The following is a 13,284-nucleotide window of genomic DNA, read 5'->3' as shown; positions in this document are numbered from 1 at the left end:
CAATCTTCTAGGTAGTAGGTTGGTAGCCGGAACCGCCCAGGGAGGTACTACCGTCCTGCCAGGTGAGTGTAAAACGAAAGCCTATAGTTGTTTTACATGATGGTAGGATTGTTGGTGTCCTTTTTTCTGTCTCATAAAAATGCAAGATTTCAAGTACGTCTTGCTACTTCTACTTACACATAGGTCACACTACACATACATGTACAAGCATATATATACACACCCCTCTGGGTTTTCTTCTATTTTCTTTCTAGTTCTTGTTCTTGTTTATTTCCTCTTATTTCCATGGGGAAGTGGAACAGAATTCTTCCTTCGTAAGCCATGCGTGTTGTAAGAGGCGAATAAAATGGCAGGAGCAAGGGGCTAGTAACCCCTTCTCCTGTATAAATTACTAAATTTTAAAAGAGAAACTTTCGTTTTTCTTTTTGGGCCACCCTGCCTTGGTGGGATACGGCCGGTTTGTTGAAAAAAAAAAAATCTTATACTGTATATCCTATCAGAGTAGGGACAATATGTCCAATAAACTAAGATAAATGCTAACTCAAATGAAAGGAAGTATTTCCACTGCCAACTAATGTACTGTCTTAACAAAGGTCACCATATCAGCAACTGAAATAATAATGATTACATTTATTTAATCTATTTATTGGAATATCATTATGACATCAAGGTTTGCATAAGATGACAAACTTTCAGTAAATGTATATATTTTTCTACTTACACAAAGATCTAAATCCCAAAGCACTGTGAAACACAGGGTCCAGCTTAATGAGGTGTGACTGTATTAACATCCAAAATAATGTGTAAACAAGCCAAGCTTACCCTAATTAACTCAACTCAATCTTACCCTCTGCCAAATCTCTTCCCAGGACTTCCTCTTCCTCTTCCTCTTCCAAAATATGGGGATGAAACTGAGGCTGGTGCATTCACTGAACTTAGCCACCCAGTTGAGTTTTCATCATTCTCCTCAAAGCTGCAGTTATCAAACGATCCTTCCTCTACTCGATCACTCAAAATTACTGCAAACCCATTAAAGACTTTGTCATAGCATTTTCAGATGAGCTAATTGTAAGGGTAACTAATCATTTTAAAGCAGCCCTTACAAAAAAAATATACATTCCTGAAAAATAAATTACATTTACAGTACTGTATAAGAAAAAATAAATGAACCATTAAGAAGAGCTTGAAATCCTCTACATGTGCTATAATTCTACACAAAAATTTGTGAGCCTTATGTATTATCTAAAGCCACTGTAATATGTAAGTTAACTTGAAATGCCAAGTAATTAATATTTACAACTTAAATTCCCAAAATACAGTGCAATAACGTAACATAAGGCATTTCTTCCCTACTTACCAAGTTTCTGAGCAGCATATCTTTGTGTAATATCCAGAAGTGATTGACCATATTTCTCAAAGTTTGCCTTTGTTACGTGAGGAATCAGGAGCATTTCTTCTTCACTCTCTGGCATTGACAGAGACATCAGCCTGTTAAGATTATAAGAAAGTTTTAAATAAAGCCTATATATATACTGTACACACATTACTTGATGGTAAATAACATGTCTCCATGGGGAAGTGGAACAGAATTCTTCCTCCGTAAGCCATGCGTGTTGTAAGAGGCGACTAAAATGCCGGGAGCAAGGGGCTAGTAACCTCTTCTCCTGTATATATTACTAAATGTAAAAGGAGAAACTTTCGTTTTTCCTTTTGGGCCACCCTGCCTCGGTGGGATACGGCCGGTGTGTTGAAAGAAAGAAGAAAGAAATAACATGTATATGTACATGCAGATGTACCCAGTCAATGGAACATTAATGTAAGGGCAAAAGCAGGAACTGTCTAAGAGTGCCATGTGTGAGGGGTCTCAAGGCTCCATTTTGTATAAAAGAAAAGGTCACTTTAGTGGAGAAAAAAAATAAAAGTCCTTATTTTAAATTTATTATGCATCATTTTAAGCAGTTAAATATATGCTTGAACAGACTATAAAGTATAGTTACAAAATGCTGCATATGCTGGATGTGTTGCCCCAAGGCTTAACTTAACTCTTAATCCGTCAATACCCATGGCACCAAGCAAACTAAACACGACAAACTCATGCGGCAAGAAAACAGTATATTTGTCTTTTGTCTGCTAAAAAGCATGTGCAAGTGGTGTTCTAGTAGCAGACATACATGTAAAAACTTCTGATGAGGTTCCAGGAATAATTCTACTTAGTCTGTCTGGCCCAGCCTGCGGCCAGGCTTCACTAGTGAATGAATGATCAAACTGTCAATCTGCAGCCAGCAGGCCCATATGTCCTAAATGATCAAGGTGGCTAGTGACTCGAACTTGCATTTTCAGCTGTCAGCTGAATGTGGTTAGAAATGGTGAATGGCATCAAAAATAATTTTTTTTAAAGATTTTGGCAAAATAGTACATATGTACTGTGTTAAAAAATGATGACATAAGACCCAAGGTGACAACGCTAGAGATAAAGGAGGAAATAATAATTTTTTTATTATTTTTATTAAGACACTGCCGATTCCCACCAAGGCAGGGTGGCCCGAAAAAGAAAAACTTTCACCATCATTCACTCCATCATTGTCTTGCCAGAAGGGTGCTTTACACTACAGTTTTTAAACTGCAACATTAACACCCCTCCTTCAGAGTGCAGGCACTGTACTTCCCATCTCCAGGACTCAAGTCCGGCCTGCCGGTTTCCCTGAACCCCTTCATAACTGTTACATTGCTCACACTCCAACAGCACGTCAAGTATTAAAAACCATTTGTCTCCATTCACTCCTATCAAACACGCTCACGCATGCCGGCTGGAAGTCCAAGCCCCTCACATACAAAACCTCCTTTACCCCCTCCCTCCAACCTTTCCTAGGCTGACCCCTACCCCGCCTTCCTTCCACTACAGACTGATACACTCTTGAAGTCATTCTGTTTCGCTCCATTCTCTCTACATGTCCGAACCACCTCAACAACCCTTCCTCAGTCCTCTGGACAACAGTTTTGGCAATCCCGCACCTCCTCCTAACTTCCAAACTACGAATTCTCTGCATTATATTCACACCACACATTGCCCTCAGACATGACATCTCCACTGCCTCCAGCCTTCTCCTCGCTGCAACATTCATCACCCATGCTTCACACCCAAATTTAAAATGAAATGACACTACTGTACTTCAAGTAGCAAATGAAGATTTTAAAACTGAAGTTGAGGGATTTTATTTTAATGCGTGATGCCCATTGCCTTCGCTACTATGTACGCTCTCACGATCTTCACAATCCTTCCATTTATAGAATGGTCACTGATATTAGTAGACATTCTTTATTTGTTCGCCGCCCCTGTTTGCTCCGTCCCTTTTCTCTTCGCCTACATTCACTCTTGTCTTCCCTTCAGTTACCACCTTTATATGTTCATGTAGCATCTCACTTTTCCCTACCCCCCTGGGAAGTTCCAGCTGTTCGGGTCTGTTCTTTCTCATTCCCTTGCTCGAAAGCCCAACTGCCTACGGTGGCTTCCCGCTCTCTTTTTCTTGATCACTTCCACTCTCATTCTCATGCCATCGCTGTGTACACAGATGGCTCTAAGTCTTCAGACGGCGTCGGATTCGCAGCAGTGTTTCCGGACAATGTCGTGCGGGGGCATTTACTATCTTCGGCTAGCATTTTTACTGCTGAATTGTATGCCATTCTTGCAGCACTTATTCGTATCGCATCTATGCCTGTGTCATCATTTGTGGTAGTCTCAGACTCCCTTGGTGCTCTACAGGCTATACGAAAATTTGATACATCTCACCCCCTAGTTCTCCGTATCCAACTTTGGCTATGCCGTATCTCTACCAAACATAAAGATATTGTTTTTTGTTGGGTCCCTGGTCATGTTGATGTACAGGGCAATGAACAGGCAGACACTGCTGCGCGGTCAGCAGTACATGACCTACCAATTTCCTATAGAGGTGTTCCATTTATGGACTATTTTGCTGCAATAGCTACCCACCTTCGCACCCGTTGGCAACAACGTTGGTCAACTCTGCTCGGTAACAAACTTCATTCTATTAAACCGAGCATAGGTTACTGGCCGTCTTCTTGTCATCAGTGCCGAGGTTGGGAGACCACTCTCTCCCGCCTTCGCATTGGCCACACTCGTCTTACTCATGGGTATCTCATGGAGAGGCACCCTGTTCCTCTCTGTGAGCAGTGTCAAGTTCCAGTATCCATTAGCCACATTCTGTTAGACTGCCCTCTCTATCAACGAGCACGCAGAATTTACCTCCAACGTCGTCTTCGTTCTACTACTCTCTCTTTACCTTCCCTTCTTGCTGATGGACCCTCCTTTAATCCTGACTCTCTCATTGACTTCTTGACAACGACTGATTTACTCCACAAACTCTGATGATACTTTTTGCACTCCCCCCAGCCCTTTCTAGTTCAGTCTCTTGCTGCCCTTTACCCTTTCACCATCCACTGCTCCGCTGTTATCCGTAACCTATTACTCATCCATCTCCCTTTTGCCACCTGATGCCCTCACTTCCTTCCTGCCCTGCAGCGCTGTATAGCCCTTGTGGCTTAGCGCTTCTTTTTGATTATAATAATAATGCAGCCATTAAAAATTTCTCAATTATCTGTTTTCAACTCATACCTGGCATACCTTTACTTATTTTCTAACCACACAACTGCTCCTCAATTGCCAAACTGTTGTGTTAATTTAACATATTCCCTGACCACTCATACAGGAAAAACTAAACTGGAGTACAGTAGTATGTATTGTGAATATCTTAGTGATAATCTCCATGGGAAAGTGGAACAGAATTCTTCTTCAGTAAGCCATGCATGTCATAACAGGCGACTAAAATGCCGGGATCAATGGGCTAGTAACCCCTTCTCCTGTATAAATTACTAAATTTAAAAAGAGAAACTTTCGTTTTTCTTTTTGGACCACCCTGCCTTGGTGGGATATGGCCAGTTTGTTGAAAAAAAAAAAATCTTATTGATAATCTCCATGGGTAAGTGGAACAGAATTCTTCTTCAGTAAGCCATGCGTGTCAATAACAGGCGACTAAAATGCCGGGATCAATGGGCTAGTAACCCCTTTCCCTGTATATATTGCTAAATTTAAAAAGGAGAAACTTTCGTTTTTCCTTTTGGCCCACCCTGCCTCAATGGGATATAGCTGGTTTGTTGAAAGAAAGATCTTAGTGATAACTGACCTCATCTAAGTTTTACTCCACTTGCTGAGAAACCTCTTGAGAACATGAGGCTCATGGCATTTCTAAGAATGTAACGGTTAACAAGAAAAGAAATGGGTTAAAAAAAATTGAGGTGATATAGCATACCTAAGAGCACTCATGTTGATGACATTTGTGTAGTTGACACCTTTAGCTGCAGCCAAATCCTTAACAGTTTGAAGAAGTGCTGTGTAACAATCATTTTGCAACTGCTTCAGTTCATCGTCATCATTTTCAAGTTCTGCATCTGCTTCTGTTCGACTTTCATTGTTTCCATCTTTCTTCATTTCAAACTCAAACTATTTAAAAAATGTATGAGATTTTTTTATATACATAAAAAATACAGAATTCATGGATGTTAATATTTACTAGACATTTAAAGATGTTAAATTTCACTGCAGTCCAACTCTGAAATTTCAACACCAACTGGACTCAAAGTTAAAGGAGGCAACTGCACTCGAGAATATACATGTACATTTCTGCTGCACCAAATACTTGCAACCTAAAACTCAAAGCCTCCTTTACCCCTCCCTGCAACTGTTCCTAGGACAACCCCTACCCCTCCTCCTTTCAACCCCACATTTATAAACCCTCTTTGTCATCCTCTTCCTCTTCATCTTCTGTATATGTCCAAACCACAGGTATTATGGAAAATTAGAACATATTGGGTTAGTGTGTATACACCTGTAACTGATTACAAAGATATACTACTAGCTAATGTAATTAATTTTAATATACAAAATCTATGCCCTTACATTATATAAAGTAAAGCAGTTCCAAGGAAAATCCTAGAGGGACTAGTACCGAACTTGCACACGAAAATCGCTCACTACGAAAGCAAAAGACTTGGCAGACGATGCAACATCCCCCCAATGAAAAGCAGGGGTGTCACTAGCACGTTAAGAGACCATACAATAAGTGTCAGGGGCCCAAGACTGTTCAACTGCCTCCCAGCATACATAAGGGGGATTACCAACAGACCCCTGGCAGTCTTCAAGCTGGCACTGGACAAGCACCTAAAGTTGGCTCCTGATCAGCCGGGCTGTGGCTCGTACGTTGGTTTGCGTGCAGCCAGCAGCAACAGCCTGGTTGATCAGGCTCTGATCCACCAGGAGGCCTGGTCACAGACTGGGCCGCGGGGGCGTTGACCCCCGGAACTCTCTCCAGGTAAACAAGGCCTGATAATTCAATGAGGAGAAAAAACCCTGCATATAGCATAAATTTCATCCTACCTCTAGCTGTTTGCTAAGTTGGTAAACATAAACAGTAGTCTAAATACAACAAAATTACTAAATATTTGGCATATGATTTTCAAGTCTGAGTTTAAAGTGGAATTACTGACAGAAGAAAAGTTATCTGTAATGCACAAGACTACAAGTCTGGAGTAACATTGGATGGTCATGTGGCATGGTAAAACTTAGGATTCTGAAGTTCAGCAATTTTGTTTTAAACTTCTGGTAGTTAGTTTAAATATGACTCAACCTGCATTTCATATGAAGCATGAACTTTGTGCATCAGCTGTCAATGTATTAATGATGTAACATAAAAGCTTAATTTAAGGAGCAAAACTTAAGATGACCCTACCTTGGTGAGAGCTGTCTGATGAAGTACGTATTATTATTATTATTATTATAGGTAGTAGGTTGGTAGACAGCAACCACCCAGGGAGGTACTACCGTCCTGCCAAGTGAGTGTAAAACGAAAGCCTGTAATTGTTTTACATGATGGTAGGATTGCTGGTGTCTTTTGTCTGTCTCATAAATATGCAAGATTTCAGGTACGTCTTGCTACTTCTACTTACACTTAGGTCACAGTACACATACATGTACATGTACAAGCACATACATACACACCCCTCTGGGTTTTCTTCTATTTTCACTCTAGTTCTTATTCTTGTTTATTTCCTCTTATCTCCATGGGGAAGTGGAACAGAATTCTTCCTCCGCAAGCCATGCGTGTTGTAAGAGGCGACTAAAATGCCGGGAGCAAGGGGCTAGTAACCCCTTCTCCTGTATATATTACTAAATGTAAAAGGAGAAACTTTCGTTTTTTCTCTTGGGCCACCCCGCCTCGGTGGGATACGGCCGGTGTATTGAAAGAAAGAAAGAAGTAGGTTGGTAGGCAGCAACCACCCAGGGAGGTACTACTGTCCTGCCAAGTGAGTGTAAAACGAAAGCCTGTAATTGTTTTACATGATGGTAGGACTGCTGGTGTCTTTTGTCTGTCTCATAAATATGCAAGATTTCAGGTACGTCTTGCTACTTCTACTTACACTTAGGTCACACTACACATACATGTACAAGCATATATATATACACACATCCCTCTGGGTTTTCTTCTATTTTCTTTCTAGTTCTTATTCTTGTTTATTTCCTCTTATCTCCATGGGGAAGTGGAATAGAATTCTTCCTCCGTAAGCCATGCGTGTTGTAAGAGGCAACTAAAATGCCGGGAGCAAGGGGCTAGTAACCTCTTCTCCTGTATATATTACTAAATGTAAAAGGAGAAACTTTCGTTTTTCCTTTTAGGCCACCCCGCCTCGGTGGGATACGGCCAGTGTGTTGAAAGAAGAAGAAAGATAAACCCCTCTGGGTTTTCTTCTATTTTCTTTCTAGTTCTTGTTCTTGTTTATTTCCTCTTACCTCCATGGGGAAGTGGAACAGAATTCTTCCTCCATAAGCCATGCGTGTTGTAAGAGGCGACAAAAAAATGCCAGGAGCAAGGGGCTAGTAACCTCTTCTCCTGTATATATTACTAAATGTAAAAGGAGAAACTTTCGTTTTTCCTTTTGGGCCACCCCGCCTCGGTGGGATACAGCTGGTGTGTTGAAAGAAAGATTATTATTGTAATCAAATTAAACACTAAACCTGTAGAGGTCATACAACAATGAGGGAAAAAAAAGAATTAATATAATAAATGTAATGGTAAATACCTTCATATTTGGATTACTGAGAAATTCCTGGCATTTTGACCCAGGTCGTAAATAGGCACAAGCCATCTCATCTCTAATTACTACCATCTCTTCCTGTAAATAGCCCTCAAGTACCAATCGGCGGAACAATCGTTCTGCATCATTCCTTGTCCAGGATTTTCCTATCCCATGCAGTGAATGCCGATTATGTCCTATTGAATATAAAAATATTAAATAAAAAATAAATCACAAAAAAATACATAAAATATCTGTTTTTCACTCTAATTATATTTATAAAGTTGTTATACACAAGCAAAGACACTGAACTAACACTGCTCGTTACTCTCAAACACCTTAAGCTTCATTTAACTTTCATTTACATTCAACATTCTCTTCCTGTTGTTTATAATACTAGAAGTTTTAGACATGATCAAATATCAGAAAAAAAAAAGTCTAGTCTCCCCTCTCTGTTCTTCAAAAAAGAAGGCTGTTAAAAGAAGAAAGGGAATCAGAGAATGTTTATTGGTTCTCACTGGCTCTAGGTATGTGAATACAAAATGCACTCAATACCTGTATTATGATGATCAATATTTATGGATACCTTACACAGTTTAAGGTATATGTACGTGTGTACATGTATGCGTGCGTGTGTACTCACCTAATTGTGGTTGCAGGGGTCGAGACATAGCTCCTGGCCCTGCCTCTTCACTGGTCACTACTAGGTTCTCTCTCCCCCTGCTCCATGAGCTTTATCGTACCTTGTCTTAAATTACGTATGGTTCCTGCCTCCACTACATCACTTGCCAAACTATTCCACTTCCTCATAGCTCTATGACTCAGCTGAGACTTCAGCTTCCAACTGTGACCCCTTGTTTGTGTGTCCCACCTCTGGAACATCCTGTCTGTCCACCTTGTCAATTCCTCTCAGTATTTTGTATATCATTATCACGTCTCCTCTAACCCTCCTATCCTCCAGTGTTGTCAGGCCGATTTCCCTTAACCTTTCTTCGTAGGACATTTCCCTGATCTCTGGTACTAGCCTTGTTGCAAACCTTTACACTTTCTCTAATTTCTTGGTGTGTTTGACCCCATGTGGGTTCCAAACTGGCGCTGCATACTCCGGTATGGGTCTGACGTACACAGTGTATAGAGTCTTGACCGATTCCTTACTGAGGTATCGGAACACTATTCTCAGGTTTGCCAGGTGTCCATATGCTGCAGCAGTTATCTGGTTGATATGCACTTCAGGAGATGTGCACGGTACGTATTATACTCACCCCAAGATCTTTCTCCTTGAGTGAGGTTTGCAGTCTTTGGCCACTTATCCTATACTCTGTCAGCGGTCTTCTTTGCCCTTCCCCGATCTTCATGACTTTGCATTTAGCGGGGTTAAAATTGAGGAACCAGTTGCTGGACCAAGCTTTCAGCCTGTCCAGGTCTCTTTGTAATCCTGCCTGGTCCTCATCTGATTGAATTCTCCTCATTAACTTCACATCATCTGCAAACAGGGACACTTTTGTGTCTATCCCTTGTGTCATGTCATTCACACATACCAAAAATAGCACTGGTCCTAGGACTGACTCCTGTGGAATCCAGCTCGTCACAGGCGCCCACTGTGATAACTCACCACGTACCATGACTCATTGTTGCCTCCACGGGAGGTATTCTCTGATCCATTGCAGTGCCTTTCCTGTTATACATGCCTGATCCTCTAGCTTTTGCACTAATTTCTTGTGAGGAACTGTGTCGAAGGCCTTCTTGCAGTCCAAGAACATGCAATCTACCCACCCCTCTCTCTTGTCTTACTTCTGTTACCTTGTCATAAAACTCCAGTAGGTTTGTGACACAGGATTTGGCTTCCATGAATCTGTGCTCGTTGTCGTTTATAAGCTTGTCCCGTTCTAGGTGCTCCACCACTCTCCTCCTGATAATCTCCATGACTTTGCATACTATACACGTCACTGACACTGGTTTATAGTTTAGTGCCACGTTTCTGTCTCCTTTCTTAAAAATGGGGACTACATTTGCTATCTTCCATACCTCAGGTAGTTGCCCAGTTTCAATGGATGGAGAGAACGAGTGAGTGAAAGTGAATGTGTGAGAGAGTGAGAGAGTGAGTGAGTGAGTGAGTGAGTGAGTGAGTGAGTGTGTGTGTGTGTGTGTGTGTGTGTGTGTGTGTGTGTGTGTGTGTGTGTGTGTGTGTGTGTGTGTGTGTTTGTGTGTGTGTGTTTGTGTGTGTGTGTGTGTACACTCACCTAGTTGTACTCGCCTAGTTAACGTTGCAGGGGCCGAGTCCAAGCTCCTGGCCCTGCCTCTTCACTGGTCACTACTAGGTCACTCTCCCTGAACCATGAGCTTTATCATATCTCTGCTTAAAGCTATGTATGGATCCTGCCTCCACTACATCGCTTCCCAAACTATTCGACTTCCTGACTACTCTGTGGCTGAAGAAATACTTCCTAACATCCCTGTGATTCATCTGTGTCTTCAACTTCCAACTGTGTCCCCTTATTGCTGTGTCCCATCTCTGGAACATCCTGTCTTTGTCCACCTTATCAATTCCTCTCAGTATTTTGTATGTCGTTATCATGTCCCCCTATCTCTCCTGTCCTCCAGTGTCGTCAGGTGTGTGCGTGTGTACGTACTCACCTAATTGTGGTTGCAGGGGTCGAGACTCAGCTCCTGGCCCCGCCTCTTCACTGATTGCTACTAGGTCCTCTCTCTCTCTGCTTCGTGAGCTTTATCATACCTCTTCTTAAAACTATGTATGGTTCCTGCCTCCACTACTTCACTTGCTAGGCTATTCCACTTCCTGACGACTCTATGACTGAAGAAATACTTCCTAACGTCCCTGTGACTCGTCCGAGTCTTCAGCTTCCAGTTGTGACTCCTTGTTCCTGTGTCCCCTCTCTGGAACATCCTATCTCTGTCCACCTTGTCTATTCCCCGCAGTATCTTGTATGTCGTTATCATGTCTCCCCTGACCCTTCTGTCCTCCAGTGTCGTCAGTCCGATTTCCCTCAACGTTTCCTCGTATGACATTTCCCTGAGCTCTGGGACTAGCCTTGTTGCAAACCTTTGTACTTTCTCTAACTTCTTGACGTGCTTGACCAGGTGTGGGTTCCAGACTGGTGCTGCATACTCCAGTATGGGCCTAACATACACAGTGTACAGTGTCTTGAACGATTCCTTATTAAGGTATCGGAATGCTATTCTCAGGTTTGCCAGGCGCCCGTATGCTGCAGCAGTTATTTGGTTGATGTGTGCCTCCGGTGACGTGCTCGGTGTTATGGTCACCCCGAGGTCTTTCTCCCTGAGTGAGGTCTGTAGTCTTTGTCCACCTAGCCTATACTCTGTCTGCGGTCTTCTTTGCCCCTCCCCAATCTTCATGACTTTGCATTTGGCAGGACTGAATTCGAGAAGCCAGTTTCTGGACCACATGTCCAGCCTGTCCAGGTCTCTTTGCAGTCCTGCCTCATCCTCATCCGATTTAATTCTTCTCATCAACTTCACATCATCTGCGAATAGGGACACTTCAGAGTCTATTCCTTCCATCATGTCGTTCGCATATATCAAAAATAGCACTGGTCCTAGAACTGACCCCTGTGGGACCCCACTCGTCACAGGCGCCCACTGTGATACCTCTTCACTTACCATGACTCGTTGCTGCCTCCCTGTCAGGTATTCCCTGATCCATTGCAGTGCCCTCCCTGTTACATGCACCTGATCCTCCAGCTTCTGCACTAATCTCTTGTGGGGAACTGTGTCAAAGGCCTTCCTGCAGTCTAGGAAAATGCAATCAACCCACCCCTCTCTCTCGTGTCTTACTTCTGTTACCTTGTCATAAAACTCCAGGAGGTTTGTGATACAAACCTTCCATGAACCCATGCTGGTTTTCATTTATAATCTTGTTCCGTTCCAGGTGTTCGACCACTCTCCTCCTGATAATCTTCTCCATGACTTTGCACACAATACATGTCAGAGACACAGGTCTGTAGTTTAGCGCCTCGTTTCTGTTTCCGTTCTTAAATATGTGCATGCGCACGCGTATGTGCATGCGTGCGTGTGTGTACTCACCTAGTTGTGGTTGCAGGGGTTGAGTCATTGCTCCTAGCCCTGCCTATTCACTAGCCGCTAGGGTGTGTACGTACATACATGATACATGCAATAAGATCAGTAAACAAGTGATATAACAATATGCAAAACAACCACTGTGAAAAGAATAGTGAACTTCTAAGTGCTTTCATGATTCCTCACATTATCAAGGAACTATATGAATTATATAGTACCTTGATAATGTGAGAAAGCACTTGGAAATTCACTATTCGTTTCAAAGTGGTTGTTTTGCATACATATACATATATACTGTATATAGTTATTTATATAGCTATTTGTCTAGTTATTTATATATTACTAATCAGTGCTTTCAACGTACCACTGTCCATAACTTTCTTAGCTTCAGAGCCTTTGAAGATGTCAACAAAATGATTGATAGTAAAGTTGTTGGACCATCTTCCTCCAGAACACAGCTGTTGGACAGCCTGAAGAATTGCTCGAGTTTCACGTGTAACATCCACTTTTGTGAAGGATTCCTGAAAAGTGAATACAACACATGTAGTTGAAACCTACTGTTCTAGAACTTCCACATTTATCATCTAAAATTGCATGGCTCATCTCTGATCTTTCTTGGGTATAAAACAATTTTTATTTTAACACAAATGCCATCTCCCTCCATGGGGAAGTGGAACAGAATTCTTCCCCTGTAAGCCATGCGTGTCGTAACAGGCGACTACAATGCCAGGAACAAGGGGCTAGTAACCCTTTCTCCTGTATACATTACTAAATTTAAAAAGAGAAACTTTCATTTTTCTTTTTGGGCCACCCCGCCTCGGTGGGATATGGCTGGTTTGTTGAAAGAAGAAAAAAGAACTGCCATCTCCCCTGTACCCAGATAAAGTAATGTAATTGTTAACCACTTTGCTTGATATTGCATCAGATGTAGTACAAATTGGTTATCTAATAGACATATCAGACATGTACATGTACAGCCTCTCCTCACTTAGTGATGTACTTGTTTACCAACGACTTGAACTTACAATGGGCTCTCTGAACAATAGGCATAATTAAATAATGTATATCAGAGCTGATTTCCACTAT

At 41.9% G+C, this 13,284-nt stretch overlaps 1 protein-coding gene across 4 annotated transcripts in view; it reads right to left on the bottom strand.

The window, feature by feature from the left end:
- The window catches only part of LOC128701556 (recQ-like DNA helicase BLM), a 58,831-nt gene that overhangs the window by 7,697 nt on the left and 37,850 nt on the right, over positions 1–13,284 (bottom strand). For all 4 annotated transcript variants that reach the window (XM_053795305.2, XM_053795307.2, XM_070101568.1 and 1 more), the window contains 5 exons: positions 12,563–12,719; positions 8,149–8,339; positions 5,325–5,515; positions 1,358–1,488; positions 848–1,019 (listed from right to left, as the gene is read on the bottom strand). In XM_053795305.2, coding sequence (XP_053651280.2) covers positions 848–1,019; positions 1,358–1,488; positions 5,325–5,515; positions 8,149–8,339; positions 12,563–12,719 — 842 coding nt within the window. The remainder of the gene's footprint in view (positions 1–847; positions 1,020–1,357; positions 1,489–5,324; positions 5,516–8,148; positions 8,340–12,562; positions 12,720–13,284) is intronic.

This window comes from Cherax quadricarinatus, chromosome 78, assembly GCF_038502225.1.
Source record: "Cherax quadricarinatus isolate ZL_2023a chromosome 78, ASM3850222v1, whole genome shotgun sequence".
Classification (NCBI taxonomy): Eukaryota; Metazoa; Arthropoda; class Malacostraca; order Decapoda; family Parastacidae; genus Cherax; species Cherax quadricarinatus.
The sequence above is the reverse complement of the archived record's forward strand: the minus strand, read 5'-3'. Positions and strand labels throughout refer to the sequence as shown.